The sequence below is a fragment of the Pristis pectinata genome, chromosome 12, assembly GCF_009764475.1.
Source record: "Pristis pectinata isolate sPriPec2 chromosome 12, sPriPec2.1.pri, whole genome shotgun sequence".
In the NCBI taxonomy this organism is placed as follows: Eukaryota; Metazoa; Chordata; class Chondrichthyes; order Rhinopristiformes; family Pristidae; genus Pristis; species Pristis pectinata.
In genome coordinates, this window is record NC_067416.1 from 5,751,964 (window position 1) to 5,773,802 (window position 21,839).

The following is a 21,839-nucleotide window of genomic DNA, read 5'->3' on the forward strand; positions in this document are numbered from 1 at the left end:
ATGGCTTTAAAGTAATGGGTGAGAAGTTCAAGGGAGATATCAGAGGCAGGTTTTTTACCCAGAGAGTGGTTGGGGCATGGAATGCGCTGCCTGGAGCAGTGGTGGAGGTACATTGGTCAAATTCAAGAGATTACTAGATAAGCATATGGAGGAATTTAAAATCGAGGGATATGTGGGAGGAAGGGGTTAGATAGTCTTAGGCGAGGTTTAAAGGTCGGCACAACATGGTGGGCCGAAGGGCCTGTATTGTGCTGTACTGTTCTATGTTCTATGTTACAGTTCTGGACAGGATGACTGTGTGCCCACATGGGTCTCAACAAACCCCCAAAGCCGCAATTTTTGGAGTACAGAGTAAAAACAAACAGGTTGAGTTGTTTCTGTTTGCCATGGTCAAAGTCTCTCTGTACCACACCGCCCCCCACCCCCATCCCTTCCCATCCCTTCCCATCCCTAATCCTCTCTCACCCTGGATTCAGCTCCATTGGGTCATAGATCGGACATACGTGCACACTGCCACCTTGTGACAGAGCGAGGGACTGGCCAGATGTGAGGCGCAGGGAGGAAATAAAATGTGACAGGAGGCGCAAGAGACTGCAGATGTTGAAAACTGGAGCAAATAACGAGCTGCTGGGGGAACTCAGCGGGTCAGGCAGGATGTGTGGCAGGAAATGGACAGTCGATGTTTCGGGTCGAGACCCTTCATCTGTTGTGTTTTACTTGCACAACGATAAGATGTCCCAAGGTATCATCAAACAAAATCTGACTTGGAGGAGGCTGAGGGGAGGATTAATCGTGGAGTATAAAAATAATAGTGGCCTGAGTAAAGTGGGAAGTAAGGAGCTTTAACCCTTGTCAGTAATCAGGAGATGTTGAGCGTGGGCGTTGGTGGAAGGCTTAGAGGGGCATTGAGGGAAGTATTTTTCATGCAGATGTTGTGCAGATCCAGAGCCCTGCTAATGAAAGGGCCTTGGAGACAGAAATCCTCAATGGACCAACCACCTGAATGAGCCCTTGGGATGACGTCTTGGGTTTTAAGTCAAAATAAATGGGAAGGACTTCAGGAAAGATGTACGATGAGCAACCAGTCCAATATAGAGCCTTGGGTGAGCCTCGAATGAAGGAAGGAGTGAAACCATACAACTAGAGATAGAGCCAAAGAGAAAGGGAAGGATTAGAGGGAGAGAGGGAAGGGTCGGAGATGGAGGGAATAAAACTAAGATTGGATACCCCCCCCACCCCCGCCGGGGCAGTGTGTTTGAGATTCCAACTACCTTCCTGTGAAAAAAAATCCTCTTAAGATGCCCTTTAAATCTCCTACCCCTATGCCCTCTGGTTTTACATCATTCTAGTATGGGGTGAAGTTTCCTACTATCTGCTCTGTGCCCCTCATAATTTTGTATACCTCTGTCATGTCCCCCCTCAGCCTCCTCTGCTCCAAGGAAAACAATCCCAGCCTGTCCAGTCCCTCCCCATAACTGAAAACTCCATCCCCGGTAATGTCTGGTGAATGCACCCTCTCCGGTGCAATCAAGTCCTGCCTATAATCTGGTGACCAGATCTGTACACTGTCCTCCAGCTGTGGCCAAATCAATGCTTTATAAAGATGTACCATAACCTCCCTGCTGTTATATTCTATGCCCAGCTAATGAAGGTAAGTATCCTGGCAGGTAATGGAGAGGGTCCAGAAGAGGTTCACCAGGATGCTGCCTGGATTAGAGAGCATGAGCTATAAGCAGAGGTTGGACAAACTTGGGTTGTTTTCTCTTGAGCGCTGGGCATAAGTCATGAGGGGCATAGATAGACAGCTAGTCTCTTTTTCCCAGGGTCAAAATGTCTAACACCAGAGGGCATGCATTTGAGGTGAGAGGGGGATTTGAGAGTTCAAAGGAGATGTGCGGGGCAACTTTTTTACACAGAGAGTGGTGGGTGCCTGGAATGCGCTGCTGGGGGTGGTGGAGGCAGATATGATAGAGGTGTTTAAGAGGCTCTTAGATAGGCTCATGAATGTGCAGAGAATGAAGGGATATGGACCTTCTCTAAGCAGAAGGGGTTAATTTAGGTAGGTATTTAATTAATAGTTTAATTAGTTCAGCGCAACAATGTGGGCTGGAGGGTCTGTTCCTGTACTGTACTGTTCTGTTTTATGTTCCCTCCCTTATACCTCCTTCACCACCCTAGCCACCTGTACTGCCACCTTCATGGATTCTTCGACATACTCTGAGGTCCGTCTGTACCTCAGTACTTCATACACTTACTCGTCCTCAAAAATTTGCGTCACTTTACACCTATCGGCTCGAAATTCCATCTGCCAATGCTCGACCCGTTCCTGTGTACCTGAACCATCTCTGTGGTGCACCACTGGTCACAGGCCTCCAATCACAGAAACAAACCCCCACCATCCCCTCTGCATCTGATCTCCAAGCCAATTTTGGATCCACTTTACCAGCATGCCCAGGATCCTGTGTGATCTATCCCTTCCGACCAGCTTCCCGTGGGGATTGGAGATGGAAGGGGAAAGGTGGGTGGGAGGGTCCAGAAGTAGGGGTGGGGGTGGGGGGAGGGAGAGAGAAAGAAGGAGAGAGAGAAAGAGAGAGAGAGAAAGAGAGAGAGAGAGAAAGAGAGAGGGAAATAGAAAGAGACAGAAAGAGAGGGAGAGAGAGGAGAGAGAGAGAAAAGAGAGAGAGAAGAAGAGAGAGAAAGAGAGAGAGAGAGAAAGAGAGAGGGAAATAGAAAGAGACAGAAAGAGAGGGAGAGAGGAGAGAGAGAGAAAAGAGAGAGAGAAGAAGAGAGAGAAAGAGAGAGAGAAGAAGAGAGAGAAAGAGAGAGGGAAATAGAAAGAGACAGAAAGAGAGGGAAAGAGAGGGAGAGAAGGAGAGAGAGAAAAAAGAGAGAGAGAAGAAGAGAGAGAAAGAGATAGAGGGGAATGAAGATGGAGAGAGACAAAGGAGGTTGGAGGAAAAGGAGAGGAGACGGACAGAGTTAGGAAGGAAAGAAAGAGTAAGGAATTACAGGCGGCATCCAAATGTGAAGAGACGGAGAGGATGGTCATCAGACTGAGACACACACTGAGATTACGGGAGGATTTTACCTGAAGCAATTTGTCGTTATACCAGGGCTTGCACACCAGCGAGTAGACATTGCCGCCCACAAGGAACAAGATGAAGACAAGCAGGATCAGGATCCAGGAGAAGATAAAACTGAAGCTGACTCCCCTGTTGGAGCAGGAATGGCAGCTGGTGAGGGGAGGATGGAACCCCCCCCAGAGCACACACCCAAAACCCCCTCGAGACTTCCCCGGGCACGCAAATCGACGTTCACCCACATCCCGTTTCTACACCTCCCCACGGCAACAGCTCTTGTGGTGTTGGCCAGCTCTGTGGTGAGGTCTAGTGGCTGGAATTAGATGGACCAAAGTCACATTGTCCAAGAGCATCACAACACATGCACCTCGTGGCTGAAGGAACCTGCATCCTAGAGATGAAAGGTCACTTTTCCGGGGGGGGGGGGGTGGTATATCACCCATTTAAAGCAATACAGTTTTATTGACACAAAAGAAAGTTGCTTCTTTCCTAATATGGTAAGATGGACTCTTGACCTCACAATCTACCTCTTGACCTCACAGTCTACCTCGTTATGGCCTTGCACCTTATTGTCTGCCTGCACTGCACTTTCTCTGTAACTGTAACACTTTATTCTGCATTCCCTTGCCTTCTCTTGTACTACCTCGATGTACTGATGTGATGAAATGATCTGTCTGGATAGCACGCAAAACAAAGTTTTCCACTGTACCTCGGTACATGTGACAATAATAAACCAATTTACCAACTTTTATTCAAACTTGGGATCTGGGCATTGCTGGCAAGGTCATCACGTGTTGCCTTGAGAAGGTGTGGGTGAGCTGCCTTCTTGAACTACTGGACCCCTCTGGTGAAGAGGCTCCCGTGGTGCTGATGGGGGAGGGAGTTCCAGGATTTGGACCCAGCGTTGGTGAAGACAGGGCGGAATATTTTCCTGACAGCGTGACTCGGAGGGGGACTGACGGATTGTCGTGTTCCCACCTGCCCGCTGCCCTTGTCCCCCTTAGTGGTTCGAGGTCATAGGGTTGGGAAGAGATGCTGCAGTAGCCTGGATCTGTAACTCAGTGGCATTATGAAGATAGTGCACAGTGCTGCCACAGTGTGCCAGTGCTGGGGAGAGTGAACGTTTAATAGAACATAGAACAGTACAGCACAGTACAGGCCCTTCGGCCCATGATTTGTGCTGGCCTGCATGAACCTACTCCATGATCAATCTAACACTTCCCTCCTACACAGCCCATAACCCTCCATTTTCCTTACATCCATGTGCCTATCTAAGAGTCTCTTAAATGTCCTTAATGTATCTGCCTCTACCACCGACCCCCGGCAGTGCGTTCCAGGCACCCACCACTCTCTGTGTAAAAATCCTACCTCTGACATCTCCCCTAAACATTCCTCCGCTCACCTTAAACTGATGTCCTCTGGTATTGGCTATTGCTGCCCTGGGAAAAAGGTGCTGGCTGTCCACTCTATCTATGCCTCTCATAATCTTATACACCTCTATCAAGTCACCTCTCATCCTGCTATGCTCAAAAGCCCTAGCTCGCTCAACCTTTCCTTATAAGACATGCTCTCCAATCCAGGCAACATCCTGGTAAATCTCCTCTGCACCCTCTCTAAAGCTTCCACATCCTTCCTATAATGAGGCGATCAGAACTGAACACAATACTCCAAGTGTGGTCTAACCAGAGTTCTATAGAGCTGCAACATCACCTCGCAGCTCTTGAACTCAATCCCTCAAACAATGAAGGCCAGCACACCATATGCCTTCTTAACAACCCTATCAGCTCTCTGGTGGATATAAAGATCCCACAGGTATGGATTTGAGGAAAAGTCACTGATTCTTCTAAAATGTCTTCGAGCAAGTATTATGCTCTAACATTGTCATTGGTTTATTATTGTCACATGTACTGAGCTACAGTGAAAAACTTTGTTTTGCATGACATCCAGACAGATCATTCCATGCATTAGTACACTGAGGTAGTAAAAAGAAAACAGAATGCAGAATATAGTGTCACAGATCCAGAGAAAGTGCAGTGTGGCAGACAATAAGGCAGAGTGGGAAAGTGGTTGACCCAGAGTGGGAAACTGTCCTCCAACACTCTACTCACTAGAGATGGGCAATGAGTGCTGGACTTGCCCCTCATGCTCATGGTGAATACACACGAATAAATACCCTGGGCAGGATAAAATGTCGGCACAACATTGTGGGCCGAAGGGCCTGTACTATGCTGTAATGTTCTATGTTCTAAGGTGCAAGGACCATGATGAGGTAGATTGGGAGATCGAGAGTTCACCTTTAGCATATGAGAGTTCAGCGTGTTCAAGAGTCTTATAACAGCAGGATAGAAGCTGTCCTTGAGTTTGACGGTACGTGCTTTCAAGCTTTTGTGTCTTCTGCCCGATGGGAGAGGGAGAAGAGAGTATGTCCGGGGAGGGAGGGGTCGTTGTTTGTGTTGGCTGTTTTTCCAAAGCAGCGGGAGGTAATGAGGTGTCAATGGAGGAGAATTAAAAAGGAGAGCTGGTCATTTAGCACATTAGTGGCCTAAATCTGACTCTGCTCAAATTGGATTGTGCGTCTTCATCTGCAGTACAAGAGTGACCAGAAGCACTTTGCGAGGTTGAGATTGTTGCTTGATCGAGATTAAAATTGATCACCACAGCCGCGATGTAAGAAAACAAAGTTTCTTTTGCCTTACGCCATGAGGAAGTTGCCACCAGAATGGGATGCAGAGTTTCGCTGGGTGGGGCTCACGTTGGGTCTGAGACACGCTGTTCCCAGCAGAAGGCCGAAATAATTACAGACCACAATCAGGAGAATGATGCAGGACAGCACAATCCCGACGATCCATCTGGAATATGGGAATAACAGGAGAGTCACAAGACATACTCAAAGGATTTACACACCGGAATCCCCAGAGATGATACACAGGAAAGAATATGGAATATTGGAGATTCTCACAGTGAGGGTGTGAGTTGTGTCAGTGTTACAGTGAGGGGTGTGGAGTGTGTCAGTGTTACAGTGAGGTGTGTGGGGTGTATCACTGTTACAGTGAGGGGTGTGGAGTGCGTCAGTGTCACAGTGAGGGGTGCAGGGTGTATCAGTGTTATAGTGAGGGGTGAGGGGTGTGTCAGTGTCACAGTGAGGGGTGTGGAGTGTGTCAGTGTCACAGTGAGGGGTGCAGGGTGTATCAGTGTTATAGTGAGGGGTGAGGGGTGTGTCAGTGTCACAGTGAGGGTTGTGGAGTGTGTCAGTATTACAGTGAGGAGTGCAGGGTGTGTCAGTGTTACAGTGAGGGGTGTGGGGTGTATCACTGAGGGGTGTGGGGTATGTCAGTGTCACAGTGAGGGGTGAGGGGTGTGTCAGTGTCACAGCGAGGGGTGCAGGGTGTGTCAGTGTTACAGTGAGGGGTGAGGGGTGTGTCAGTGTCACAGTGAGGGGTGCAGGGTGTGTCAGTGTTACAGTGAGGGGTGAGGGGTGTGTCAGTGTCACAGCGAGGGGTGCAGGGTATGTCAGTGTCACAGCGAGGGGTGCAGGGTGTGTCAGTGTTACAGCGAGGGGTGAGGGGTGAGGAGTGAGAGGTATTTCCTGCCTCTCTCTGACTCACCTGTATTTATTTGCCTGCCTGACTTTTGGATAATATTCTTTTATTGTGCTATTAATTTTATCGATCTCGGAAGTGATTGAACTTGTTGTGTGTAATAGTGGAAACTCTTGTTGGATGTTTTTTATCTGAGTTTCAATATTCCTTAAGCTCTTCTTCGCTTCTGCAAAACAAAAAAAAAGATTTAAGTGAAGGATCTATTATTTGAAAGAGTTATTCCGAGCCAGTGGCCAGGTACAGAAATTAAGAAGGAATTAATGAAAGAATAACACCATAACACTCCGATACACCCCACACCTCTCACTGTGACAGTGACACACCCCACACCCCTCACTGTAACACTGACACACCCCTCACTGTAACACTGACACACCCCGCACCCCTCACTGTGACACTGACACACTCCACACCCCTCACTATAACAGTGACAAACTCCATACCCTTCACTGTAACACTGACACACCCCACACCCCTCACTGTAACACCGACACACCCCGCACCCCTCACTGTAACACCGACACACCCTGCACCCCTCACTGTAACACCGACACACCCCGCACCCCTCACTGTAACACTGACACACCCTGCACCCCTCACTGTGACACCGACACACTCCACATCCCTCACTATAACAGTGACAAACTCCATACCCTTCACTGTAACACTGACACACCCCACACCCCTCACTGTAACACCGACACACCCCGCACCCCTCACTGTAACACCGACACACCCTGCACCCCTCACTGTAACACCGACACACCCCGCACCCCTCACTGTAACACTGACACACCCTGCACCCCTCACTGTAACACAGTGATACACTCCAGAGCCCTGACTATTGTTTGATCCCAACCTCCGGAAATCTGTCATTTGCACCTTCCTGCTGGGACCATCTGCCTCTCTCCCAGTCGGATTTCCTCCCACATCCCGAAGGCACGCTAGTAGGTAGGTTAACTGGCCGCTGTAAATTGGTCCCAGCGGAGGTCAGAGGTGAAGTGTTGATGGGCATGGAACTGAGAGTAAGTAACAGGGTAAAAACTGGCGGATTGGGGTTGATGGATTTTCCCTGAAATTTGGCACGGTCGCAATAGACTCCCCTGTCATAAAGCAGTATGACGTCAGTATTTAATTATAAACTGTATTTACATCTTATCTTATCAGGACCTGTACCATTAAAAGACATTTGGACAGGTACATGGACAAGAAAGGTTTATAGGGACAGATTTGGGCCAAACGCAGGCAAGCGGGACTTGCCTAAATTGGCATCTTGGTTGGTCTGGTCGAGTTGAGCCAAAGGACCTGTTTCCATGCTGTCTGACTCTATGACACAGTCGGAGGCTATTCAGCCCATTGGGTCTATACTTGTTCCCATGGGAGTGATCCCATCAGTCTCCCATTCCCCCTTTCCTTATCTCCCTGTAACTCATGGTCACTGGAACTGTGAGTGAACAGCACTACCTGCTGGGTCACTGTGCTGACCATTGGTAGCAACTGATAGCAGCAAACGTACCTGAGAATGTTTCTCTCTCAAATGCCTTTCCAAAGTCCACTTGAAAGTCCTGATTTATTCTGTTTCGGCCAACTCCACATACAGTAACTTCTAGATTACAACCACTCTCTGCTCAAGAATGGCTTTCCTTCAGATTTCCCTTGTTATGTCTGCTCCTGGCCCTGGAGGTACCAATGGCAACCCCTGTCTACCCTCTCTAAACCACACTTGATCTGGTCCATCTCTATCAATCTCTTCTTGATGCTCGCTCCAAGGAGAACAATCCCAGTTTTCCCCAGTCCAACGTAAAAAAAGAAAATGCTGTCTACACTCAGCAGGTCAGGCAGCGTCAATGGAGAGAGGACCGGATGCATGAGGATTACGGTGTAAAATGTCGGGGGAGGTGGTCAAGGAGGGACGAAGAGCCCAGGCGCTCCCTCAGGAATCTTGATTGTACTTCCTCCTACCCTACTTCATGTGAGGACCCCTATCCCATTCTCCCAGTTCCTCCATCTCCGTTTCTTCATTTTCCCAGTTCTGATGAACGTTCTTTGACCTGAAACACTAACTCTGTTTCCCTTTCTGATTTCCTGAGTGTTTCCAGCATTTTCCACTTTTATTTCGGATTTCCAGCATCTGCATTTTTCTGAGTTTCAATATTTCTAGGAAGATCATGCAGAGGGTTGTAGACTCAACCAGCTCCATCATGAACACAACCCTCCCCATCATCGAGGGCATCTTCAAGAGGCAGTGCCTCAAGAAGGCAGCATCCATCACAAAGGACCCTCACCGTCTGGGACGTGCCCTCTTCACATTACTACCATAGGGGAGGAGGTACAGGAGCCTGAAGACCCACACTCAGTGATTCAGGAACAGCTTCTCCATCAGATTTCTGAACAGTCCAGGAACCCATGAACATTACCTCATTATTCCTTTTTTTCTTGCACTACTTATGTATTTTTGTAATTTATAGTAATTTAATGCCTTTGCACTGTACTGTTGTCGCAAAACAACAAATTTCACGTCATATAAGTCTATGATAATAAATCTGATTCTGATTCTCATCTTGTAACGGAAGTCCCCCATCCTCTGAACCTTTACCCGAAACCTCATCTGCACCCTCGTGAGGACCTTCACATCCCTCCTGAAGTGTGGTAACCACAACAGTAAATAACCACTGTCAATCTCTGTTTGCTAACACTCCTGTGAGGCAAGTTTGGATATTTTATTAAGGTGCGTTAAATAAATGTAGCATTGAACGTGAGAGCTGTATTATGATTAGTTCTTAGTAAATCCAAATGTTGCCAGGACTAGAGGGCTTGAGTTGTAGGGAGAAGTTGGCCAGGCTAGGCCTTTATTCCTTGGAATGTAGGAGAATGAGGGGCGACCTTATAGAAGTGTTTAAAATGATGAGAGGCATAGATGGATGGATGGTAACAGTCGTTTCCCCAGGGTAGGGGAGTCCAAAACTAGGGGGTGGGGGTCATAGGTTTAGGGTGAGAGGGGAAAGATTTAAAAGGGACCCAAGGGGCAACTTTTTCCACGCAGAGGGTGGTGAGTATATGGAACGAGCTGCCAGAGGAAGTGGGTGAGGCAGGTACAATAGTGTCATTTAGGAAGCACTTGGATAGGCACATGGAGGGGCGGGGCTCGGAGGGATATGGGCTGAATGCAGGAATTTGGGACTAGCTGAGTGGACACCGTGGTCGGCATGGACTGGTTGGGCTGAAGGGCCTGTATCCGTGCTGTATTGCTCTATGACTCTGTCATGACAACTTCTTCCCCTCCGCCATCAGATTTCTGAACAGTCCATGAACCCATGATCACTACCTCGTTATTCCTTTTTTTACACTTTTTATTATTTTTGTAATTTATAAAATTATATTTATATTTATATAAAATTATATTTATATTTTTGTAATTTTGGTTGGGCCAAAGGGCCTGTATTCATGCTGTATTACTCTATGACTCAGATACAATGAGGCTGTGTATTCCCCTTGTAACAACAGTGGGTTGGATCTACACACAGACAATAGCCCTTGGACTGGGTACATGCAATAGATTTAATGCAAACTCATTCTCACCTGACACAGTGCTGGCTGTTTGGTTGGTAACCAAGGCTGGCGTGTCATTAAAAGCTCTGTATCCCTTCACCAAAAGCAATAAACATGTGTTAGCATTGCAAAGGCGTGGAGTTTGCACAGCTGTGAGTAATTAGTTTAATGATGGATTACTGATATACTGCCATGAGCAGATACTAAAAAAGCTATGAGAATTATTGGCAATGAGAGTTATAAAGGACGATAAACGTTACAGAGAATGAGTACCAAGGAGCATTATTTAGCAGTAAGTGATGCCTGGGAGTGTTGCTGTGAGTACTGAAGTGTGCTTTCCTACACTGTTGCTTCACTCTGTAACTGAATTATACTGGATACCTGGGAGTTTCACAGAGAATCACGGATACTTGCAAATAAGTTCTAATGGTTAGACTATCAAGAACATAGATAGTAATGGACACCTGGGAATGAATTACAGAGAGCTGGAATTGTCTGGGAATGCCTTATTGATACTTTGGAATGTTTTTCCAGGGTTCTCTCAAAACTTCCACCAACGTTGACACTGACAGGTGGGGAATCCACTGTGGGAAAGTCAGTGCTGTGGAGATAGAATGGGCAATACAATACTTAGGAAGAACCAATGGCCTTCAGGCTTGTCATTCTGTTTTCCCATTCGATCTTAGACTCACCTCCCCTTCCCCTCACCACAGGTGAGGTTCTCCCACAGATGTGGGAGAAAACTGGAGAACCACCCGGTTCAGGAACAGCTACCCTCCTACAACCATCAGGTTCTTGAACCGACCTGCACAACCCTAACCCTACCTCAGCAGTGGAACACACGGACCACCTCTTGCACTGCCATGGATTGTGTATCTTTTGCATTAATGTCTTGTTTTGCAGTCTTTGTTTTCACTGTCTTGTATAATTTATGTTCCATGTGTTGTCTGTACCTATGTGCGAATAATGCCGATGCAGGCAAGATTTTCAATGTACCTGTACCTCACCGTGCATATGACAATAAATTTGACTTGAACTTGACTTGAGGGAGCTTTACCTTGTGACAGTTTTCAGTAAGAAAACATGTTCTGCTCTCTCTGAAACATTACCTCTGTTTCTCCTCAGATGCAGCCTGATCTGCTGAATATCTCGAGGATTTTCTGTTTCAACCATAGAACCATAGAACAATACAGCACAATACAGGCCCTTCGGCCCACCATGTTGTTCCGAGCTTTAAACCACACCTAAGACTATCTAACCCCTTCCTCCCACATATCCCTCTATTTTAAATTCCTCCATATGGTTATCTAATAATCTCTTGAACTTGACCAACATATCTGTCTCCACCACCACCCCAGGCAGTGCATTCCATGCACCAACAACTCTCTGGGTGAAAAACGTCCCTCTGATATCTCCCTTGAACTTCCCACCCATTACTTTAAAGCCATGCCCACTCGTATTGAGCATTGGTGCCCTGGGAAAGAGGCATTGGCTGTCTACTCATTCTATTCCCCTTAACATTTTGTATACCTCTTTAAAAACACCTGCTTTTGCAATTTTGTTCAATGATTTCCCAGACAACAATTTTGATCTTTATTTGTCTCCCAATTAACGCTGCTAGTGAACTCCCTGCAAGCATCCTGGGTATAGTCATTGCTAATTTATCTCCCATTTGCTCCCTCCCTTTTATTGGCCTGATCCCTGGGATTTCATCATTTTCTGATCTCAGACCCGCTGCCTGGGAATGATTGTGCAAACTTTGTTCATTGTACTGACCAACGGGCAGAAAGTTGGTGTGAGGTGGTTTGTGGTCTGAACCTCCATACCTCTTGTACAGCAGATTGGAGATTGGATTCTACAACTAGCCCCATGGCTCTGATCACTTTGTCCATGTTAGGAACCTGTTGAAAGAACAAAAATGAACTGTACATAGAATTTGCATCTCATATTAAATGGGAGACGCACAGCACGTGACCACGGCTGACTCCCCCACCATCCACACCTGAAGACCAGAAGATCAATTGGACCGGCTACATTGAACGGAAGGGCCATGGGTACTGTTGTAGAACAGGGGGACCTTGGAGCACAGGTGCATAGTCCCCTTAAAATAGAGTCACAGATCGATGGGGTAGTAAAGAAGGCTTTTGGCATGCTAGCCTTCATCAGTCGGGGGTTGAAGATAGAACTTGGGAGATTATGTTGCAATTGTAGAAGACGTTGGTGAGGCCACACTTGGAGTAATGAGCTTTGGTCACTCTGTTATAGAAAGAACATAGAACATAGGACATTACAGCAAAGTACAGGCCCTTCTGCCCACGATGTTGTGCTGACCTTTTAACCTACTCTAAGGTCAATTTAAGCATTCCCTCCCACACACCCGTCCATTTTGGGCAGGCATGGTAGTGTAGCTGTTAACGTAACGCTATTACAGTGCCAGCGACCCAGGTTCAATTCCAGCCACTGTCTGTAAGGAGTTTGTACGTTCTCCCCGTGTCCGCGTGGGTTTCCTCTGGGTGCTCCGGTTTCCTCCCACATTCCAAAGACATATAGGTTAGGAAGTTATGTGCATGCTATGTTGGCGCAGGATGTGTGGCAACACTTGCGGGCTGCCCCCAGAACATTCTACGCAAAAAGATGCATTTCACTGTGCGTTTTGATGTACATGTGACTAATAAAGCTTATCTTATTTTTCTATCATCCATGTGTGTCTCTCTCTCTCTTAAGTACCCCTAATGTATCTGCCGCTAACAGCACCCCTGGCAGCATGATCCACACACCCACCACTCTCTGACCTCTGACATCCCCCCCATACTTTCCTCCAGTCACCTTAAAATTATGCCCCCTCGTGTTAGCCATTTCCATCGTGGGAGAAAGTATCTGGCTGTCCACTCGATCTATGCCTCTTATCTTGTACGCCTCTATCAGATCACCTCTCATCTTCCTTTGCTCCAAAGAGAAAAGCCCGAGCTCATTCAACCTATCCTTATAAGACATGCTCTCCAATCCAGGCAACAACCTGGTAAATCTCCTCTGCACCCTTTCTAAAGCTTCCACATCCTTCCTATAATGAGGCGACCAGAACTGAACACAATACTCCAAGTGTGGTCTAACCAGGGTTTTATAGAGCTACATTACCTCACAGCTCTTGAACTCAATCCCCCAACTAATGAAGGCCAACATGCCATACGCCTTCTTAACAACCCTATCAACCCTATTAACCCAGTATTCTGCCTTCAAATTTGACCTTGCAAAGTGAATCACTTCACACATTTCCAGGTTGAACTCCATCTGCCACTTCTCAGCCCAGCTTTGAATCCTATCAATGTCCCATTGTAACCCTCGACAACCTTCCACACTATCCACAACACCACCAACCTTCATGTCACCTGCAAACTTACTAACCCACCCTTCAATTTCCTCATCCAAGTCAGTTATAAATATCACAAAGAGTCGGGGTCCTAGAACAGATCCCTGCAAAACACCACTAGTCACTGACCTCCAGGCAGAGTACACTCCAGCTATAACCGCACTCTGCCTTCTATGGGCAAACCAATCCTGATTCCACACAGCCAAGTTTCCCTGGATCCCATGCCTCCCGACCTTCTGAATGAGCCTATCATGGGGAACATTGTCAAACGCCTTACTACAGTCTATATACACCACATCCACTGCTCTACCCTCATCAATGTGTTTGTCACATCCTCAAAGAATTCAATCAGGCTTGTGAGCCATGACCTGCCCCTCACAAAGCCATGCTGACTGTCCCTAATCAGACTATGCTTCTTAAATGCTTATAATTCCTGTCCCTAAGAATCTTTTCCAATAACTTACCCACCACTGCAGTAAGACTCACGGGTCTATAATTCCCAGGTTTATCCCGACTCCCATTTTGAACAAAGGAATAACATTTGCCACCCTCCAAACATCTGGAACTACTCCTGTGGCCAGTAAGGACACAAAGATCATCACCAAGGGCTCAGAAATCTCTTCCCTCACTTCCCGTAATAACCTCCGGGGACTTATCTATCCTCATGTTTTTCAAAAGTTGCAGCACGCCCTCCTTCTTAACATTGACATGTTCTAGCTTATCAGCCTGTTTTACACTGTCTTCACAAACATCAAGGTCTCTCACAGGTGAATACTGAAGCAAGGTATTCATTAAGGACCTCCCCACCTGCTCCGACTCTAGACACATATTTCCTCCCCTATCCATAATCGGTCCTACCTTCACTCTAGTCATCCTCTTGTTCTTCACAAATGAGTAGAATGCCTTGGGGTTTTCCTTAATCTTACTCACCAAGGACTTCTCATGCCCCCTTCTAGCTCTCCTAAGTCCATTCTTAAGCTCCTTCCTGGCTCCTTGTAACTCTCTAGAGCCCTGTCTGATCCTTGCTTCCGAAACTTTAAGTAAGCTTCCTTTTTTCCTCTTCACTCGATATTCCACATCTCTTGTCAACCATGGTTCCTTCACCCTACCGTCCTTTTCCTGCCTCAATGGGACAAACCCATCCAGAACCCCATGCAAGTGACCTCTAAACAACCTCCACACTTCCGCTGTGCATTTCCCTGAGTACATCTGCTCCCAATTTACACTCCCAAGTTCCTGCCTAATAGCATCATAATTCCCCCACCCCCAATTAAATACTTTCCCATACCGTCTGCTCCTATCCCTCTCCAGGGCAAGGCTAAAGGAGTTGTGGTCGCTGTCTCTGAAATGCTCGCCCACTGAGAGATCTGACACCTGACCAGATTTTTTGCCTTGTACCAGATTCAGAATGCCCTCTCCTCTAGTCGGCCTGTCTACATATTGTGTCAGGAATCCTTCCTGGACACACTTAACAAATTCTGCCCCATCCAAACCTTTTGCTCTATGGAGGATGTGATTAAACTGGAATGAGTGCAAAAAAGATTTACAAGGCTGTTGCCAGGACTCGAGGGACTGAGTTATAGGGAGAGGTTGGACAGGCTGGGACTTTATTCCTTGGAGTGTAGGATACTGAGGGGTGATCTCATAGAGGTGCATAAAATCATGAGGGGCATGATAGGGTGAGCGGTCTTTTTTCCAGGGTTGGGGGAATCGAAAACCAGACGACATAGTTTTGTCAGAGGTGAAATGCTTAATAAGAACCTGAGGGGCAACTTTTTTACATAGCGGGTGATAGATGTATGGACCCAGCTGTCATAGGGAGGCAGGAACAGTAGATACATTTAAGTATGTGGACAGATATATGGACAAGAGTTTAGAGGATTATGGGCCAAGTGCTGGGAAATGGGATTAGCTTGAACATACATCTTGGTCGGCATGGACAAGTAAGGGCCGAATGGCCTTTTTCCATGCTGTACAACTCTAAGGCTCTATGGCACATAAATACTGAGAGTTCAACAGCAGGTCAGAGGCTTGGCATCCATGGTGAGTGAGTGACCTCAAGGCCTTTCCACCATCCACAAAGATAAGTCAGAAGTGTGCCTGGCTGAGTGCAGCTCCCACAAGCATGGCACCATCCAGGAACAATTAGCCCGTTTGACTGGCACCCCATCCACAACCCTGGACAGTCCTTCCCTCGGGCCTCCACTGACCACCTGTGAGAACACTTCAGCACCCGATTAGTGACAGAGTTCAATCTTTACAGGGTTGTGAGGCAACAACAACATATTTCTGTGGTGCCCTTAAGAAATAAAATGTCCCAAGATGTTTTGGATGTCCCAGAATGATGCCCCAAATGTCCCAGAACACTCTACGCAAAAAGATGCATTTCACTGTGTGTTTCAATGTACATGTGACTAATAAAGATATCTATCTTATCTAGTACAAAATATTCACAGATTACTGTTCACTGTACAGGATATCTCATTCCATGCCCTTACAAGATTTACATCAGATCAATCTGACATCAGTTTTTCTTTAATGTACAGTCCACCAATCAGCCCAGTCCCTTGGTGTACAATACAAACTGAGTTGCATTGGCATCAAACAAAATATAACACTAAGCCACAGAGGGAGAGATGAAAGTTCGGGCCGAAAGCTGTGTTCAAGGGGAAAGTTTTAAGATGCACTTTATAACAGCAAAGAGAGAGGAAGCATGTCTGAGGCACAGAGATCAGGAGGATTAAGGGCCGGAGGGGGGGGGGGGAGGGAGGGAGGGAGGGAGGGAGGGAGGGAGGGAGGGAGGGAGGGAGGGAGGGAGGGAGGGAGGGAGGGAGGGAGGGAGGGAGGGAGGGAGGGAGAGAGAGAGAGAGAGAGAGAGAGAGAGAGAGAGAGAGAGAGAGAGAGGAGAGAGAGAGAGAGAGAGAGAGAGAGAGAGAGAGAGAGAGAGAGAGAGAGAGAGAGAGAGAGAGAGAGAGAGAGAGAGAGAGAGAGAGAGAGAGAGAGAGAGAGAGAGAGAGAGAGAGAGAGAGAGAGAGAGAGAGAGAGAGAGAGAGAGAGAGAGAGAGAGAGAGAGAGAGAGAGAGAGAGAGAGAGAGAGAGAGAGAGAGAGAGAGAGAGAGAGAGAGAGAGAGAGAGAGAGAGAGAGAGAGAGAGAGAGGTGACGGGAGGGTTCGATACCTTGGAAAAGTTGGCGACAAGGGTGAGCCCAGTCACCAGGTCCCGGCTGTTGGCACATGGTCCACCGCATTGATTGAGAGTGCTGTTGATGTCCTGTTGGATGATGCTGAGATTCCTCTGGAGGCTCTCCTGTTGCTGGATCAGCTCCACTGCCGTATTGTTCACCAGCATCAGTCTGTCATTCGTTTGTTTGATGTCTGTGAATTAAACACTTTGAATGTTTGGGCAAGTAAGATAAAACCAGAACCCGAAAGATCAAACACTGCATTTCAACTGCTCCCTCTCGGAGGGTATTTTACTCCCAGTTTCCATCCCACATCTCAATGCCTTTGTTACGCAACATCACATTTGACTGAACAACTCCAGGCTGGAGCTGATGCTTTCTGGAGGCACTTCTCCATCTCAGTCTATCACCATAATCTTCTGAACTTATTTCCCAAAAGTATACTTCGGTAGTGTGGGCAGGTAGTGTAGTGGTTAGCGTAACGCTATTACAGCGCCAGTGACTCGGGTTCAATTCCGGCCGCTGTCTGTAAGGAGTTTGTACGTTCTCCCCGTGTCTGCGTGGGTTTCCTCTGAGTGCTCCGGTTTCCTCCCACATTCCAAAGATGTATGGGTTAGGAAGTTGTGGGCATGCTATGTTGGCGCCAGAAGCATGGAGACACTTGCGGGCTGCCCCCAGAACACTCTCCCCAAAAAAAGATGCATTTCACTGTGTGTTTCAATGTACATGTGACTAATAAAGAAATCTCTCTTATCTAGTACAAAATAGTCACACATTGCTGTTCACTGTACATGATATTTCATTCCATTTCCTTACAAGATTTACATCAGATCAACCTGACATCAGTTTTTCTTCGATGTACAGTCCACCAGATCCTTGGTGTACAATACAAGACCTTTCCCCAGAGGCTTTGTGATGGATGCACCCGGCTTCAGTATCTCCCTTGGCATGTAGACTTGGACCTTGGGATGTGCCAGGTGGAATCTTTACCCAGGTTCTTTATTGCTTAATCCATCTCCTCTGTCCCATATTCTCACCACTTCCTGGCGGAATGTTTCCCATGTTGTGGATGTGGCCGTTCCTCTGACCCTAACCCTGACCCTAACCAGTACGTGTTTTGAACTGGGGTACCCATCGAAGCCAAAGTAAAGTCCCTCCACACTGTCCCATCACACACTCCCAGGGCAGGGGCAGCACGGGTTAGATAGAGAGTGAAGCTCCCTCTACACCGTCCCATCACACACTCCCAGGGCAGGGACCGCACGTGTTAGATACAGAGTGAAGCTCCCTCTACACCGTCCCACCACACACTCCCAGTCTGGTACACACAGATGACACCTCAGTTACTCACTATCTGCCATATGATTCTGTTGTGGTCATTACCTTGTGCCAACTCCGATGCTGCACTCAGTGCTGGGTACACACTTTCACCCAATTTCTCCCTGATAGCATCACCCAGATTTGAACCAATGTCTGCAAATGATAACAAGAGATTCAAATAAGGCAAAGCAAATGAGAAATCCACCCTGTGGAAGCAAGATACACCAGTGTTCCTGCACAATTCGAATGTGCAGGAAGGTAAGAAGCTGCAGAGAGTCATGGACAGCCCAATACATCATGGGCACATCCCTCCCCACCATCGGTAGTATCTACAGGAGGCACTGCCTTAAGAAGGCAACATCCATCATCAATGACACCCACCATCCGGGCCATGCCATCTTCTTGCAGCTACCATCGGCCAGGAGATACAGAAGCCTGAAGTCCCACACCGCCATGTTCAGGAACAGCTACTTCCCTTCAAACATTTGGTTCTTGAACCATCCTGCACTAGAGTCCTGAAGAAGGGTCCTGACACGAAACGTTGACCGCCTGCTTTTCTCCACGGATGCTGCCTGGCCTGCTGAGTTCCTCCAGCATCATCGTGTTTTTCAACCTAAATCATTACCTCAGTACAGCAACACTATGACCACTTTGACCACTTTGCACTACAATGGACTTCGTTTCTTTTTGTTCCCATTGTGTTCTTTCTTGTAAAAAATGTGTATAATTTATGGTTAATTTATGTCTTTCTTGTGAATGCTGTCTATCTGATGCTATGTGCCTGTGATGCTGCTGCAAGTAAGTTTTTCATTGCACCTGTGCACACGTGTACCTGTGCAGGTGAGTAAACGTGCACAAGTAAAATAAACTTGACTGACTTTCAACTTTGACTTTGATTTCAGGTATCAGTGAATCGTGCAGCTAACTAAACGTGTTTCATGCTGGTGATCAGAGCACTCTTAAGGGGCTAGGATTGTCACCTGGACCTGAACTTGCTAAAATCGATTAGTCAATTGGCAAAAAAAATCCTTACTTACTGTCCAGGTTCGCTGTGACAAGACTTACTGGGACTGAGACAGCACTTGTGATGGCTGTGACTTGCTGAGAAAATAAGTTGGAAGAGAAATTAGAATCATCTCACAAGCACGGTTCCTGGAAATCAGCTACGCAAGTGCTTCAGCTCCTGAACAGGTATTTTCTCCAACTAAGCAGGTGTTCAGGGTCAATACAATTAAAAACATCCAGATTTTGAATATACATGCATGGCCAATGAGATACATGTATGAATGGACCTGGTGTCACAGGTAGACAGGGTGGGGAGTTGGGATGTTATGTTGCAGTTTTACAAGATGTTGTACATCCTATCTGGATGCATCACGACTTGGTTCGGCAACTGCTCTACCCAGGACCGCAAGAAACTGCGGAGAGTTGTGGACACAGCCCAGCACATCACGGACACCAGCCTCCCCTCCTTTACCTCTCACTGCCTTGGTGAAGCAGCCAGCATAATCAAAGACCCCATCCACCTGAGTCATTCTCTCTTCTCTCCTCTTCCATCGGGTAGAAGATACAGAGGCCTGAGGGCACGTACCACCAGGCTTAAGGACAGCTTCTACCCCACTGTGATAAGACTATTGAACGGCTCCCTTATACAATGAGATGGACTCTGACCTCACCATCTACCTTGTTGTGACCTTGCACCTTATTGCACTGCACTCTCTCTGTAGCTGTGACACTTTTCTCTGTACTGTTATTGTTTTTACCTGTACTACATCAATGCACTCTGTACTGACTCAATGTAACTGCACTGTGTAATGAATTGACCTGTACAAAGGGTATGCAAGACAAGTTTTTCACTGTACCTCGGTACAAGTGACAATAATAAACCAATTCCAATACCAAATACGTTGGTGAGGCCGCACTTGGAGTATCGTCTACAGTTTTGGTCACCCTGTTATGGGAAAGGTGTCATTCAGCTGGAAAGAGTGCAGAGAAGATTTATGAGAATGTTGCCAGAATTCGAGGGCCTGAGTTATAGAGAGAGGATGGGCTGGCTAGGACTTTATTCCTTGGAGCGTAGGAGACTGAGGGGGGTGACCTTATAGAGGTGTATAAAAACATGAGGGGCATGGATAGGGTGAATGCACACAGTCTTTTTCCCAGTGAAAGGGAGTCAAAAACTAGAGGGCATAGGTTTAAGGTGAGAGGGGAAAGATTTAAAAGGGGACCTGAGGGGCAACTTCTTCACGTAGAGTGGTGCCAATATGGAACGAGCTACCAGAGGAGGTGTTGAGGCAGGTATAACAAGAAGAAATGGTTGTGGTACAATAACAACATTTGGAAGACACTTGATCAGGTACATGGATAGAAAAGGTTTAGAGGGATATGGGCCAAACACAGACAAGTGAGGCTAGTTTAGATGGGTATCTTGGTTGGCATGGACCAGTTGGGCTGAAGGGCCTGCTTCCATGCTTTGTTAGTCTCTGACTCCCTCAGTCTGTGTCACAAATCCAGTCCTGAAATACTTGTGTTACCTAACACAATTAGCGGCACAAAGGCACAGCTGGTAGACCCACTGTCTCACAGCTCCGGAGGCCCAGGTTCGATCCTGACCTCCGGTGCTGTCAGTGTGGAGTTTGCACGTTCTACTTGTGACCACATGGGTTTTCCCCGGTTTCCTCCCAGATCACATTATGGTTGAGAACCTGGCTACTGCTTCGTAACTCCAGTGACTTGGGTTCAATCCGGACTCGGGTGCTGGTCGTGTGGAGTTCACATGTTCTCCCTGTGACGGTGTGGGTTTCCCATGGGTGCTCCAGTTTCCAATTCCCAAAGATTGCAGGTTAATTGTCCATCAAAAGGAATCAGGTGTGGGGGATGGAGGTGAGTGAATAGCTTGTAGAGATAAAGGGAAATGGGGGGGGGGGGGGGGGAATGGAAATGATGGGATTGGTCCCCTTGGAGCCAGTATTGACTTGGCCTCATTCTGTGTCAATATAAGATAAGAGCACAGAACAGACAGTATAATTTAGTGAAAGCATTTAACGTGTTGAGGGGCATTGAGAGGGCACTGGAGAAAAATTTCCCTCTATTTGGAGAGTTGGTGAGCAAAGATGGAAAAAGAATTAGTGGGGAGATGAAGGAATATTCTTTGATGCACATAGATATTCAATTGAGAAAACAAAATGAGAGAAATGGTATTGGTATTGGTTTATTATTGTCACTTGTACCGAGGTACAGTGAAAAACTTGTCTTGCATACCGTTCATACAGATCGATTCTTTACGCAGTGCATTGAGGTAGTACAGAGTAAAAACAATAACAGAATACAGAGTAAAGTGTCACAGCTACAGGGAAGTGCATTGCAGGTAGACAATAAGGTGCAAGGTCACAACAAGGTAGATCGTGAGGTCAGAGTCCTTTCATTATATAAGGGAACCGTTCAATAGTCTTATCACCATGGGATAGAAGCTGTCCCTGAGCCTGGTGGTACGTGCCCTCAGGCTCCTGTATCTTCTGCCTAATGGAAGAGGGGAGAAGAGAGAATGACCTGGGTGGGTGGGGTCTTTGATTATGCTGGCTGCTTCAGGAGAATAGTGTGCAGGGTCGTGAGACAAATTGGGAGAGGTCTTTTACAGAACCAGCCCAGGCATATTGGGCAGAGTGGCCTCCTCCTGTGCAGTACGATTCTGGTGACAGGCATGTAAATAGTTCAGTGAGGTAAATCTTTGAATTCAAATGGTT

General features: G+C 47.0%; 1 protein-coding gene across 2 annotated transcripts in view; it reads right to left on the minus strand.

The window, feature by feature from the left end:
* Positions 1-21,839, minus strand: part of prom2 (prominin 2) — a 65,563-nt gene that overhangs the window by 25,094 nt on the left and 18,630 nt on the right. For both annotated transcript variants that reach the window (XR_007957310.1, XM_052027889.1), the window contains 8 exons: positions 19,134-19,197; positions 18,160-18,249; positions 16,773-16,969; positions 12,055-12,129; positions 10,259-10,322; positions 6,686-6,845; positions 5,777-5,929; positions 3,089-3,212 (listed from right to left, as the gene is read on the minus strand). Coding sequence is in view for 1 of the 2 variants with exons in the window: in XM_052027889.1 (XP_051883849.1) it covers positions 3,089-3,212; positions 5,777-5,929; positions 6,686-6,845; positions 10,259-10,322; positions 12,055-12,129; positions 16,773-16,969; positions 18,160-18,249; positions 19,134-19,197 (927 nt within the window). In the remaining variant the exon portion in view is untranslated. The remainder of the gene's footprint in view (positions 1-3,088; positions 3,213-5,776; positions 5,930-6,685; positions 6,846-10,258; positions 10,323-12,054; positions 12,130-16,772; positions 16,970-18,159; positions 18,250-19,133; positions 19,198-21,839) is intronic.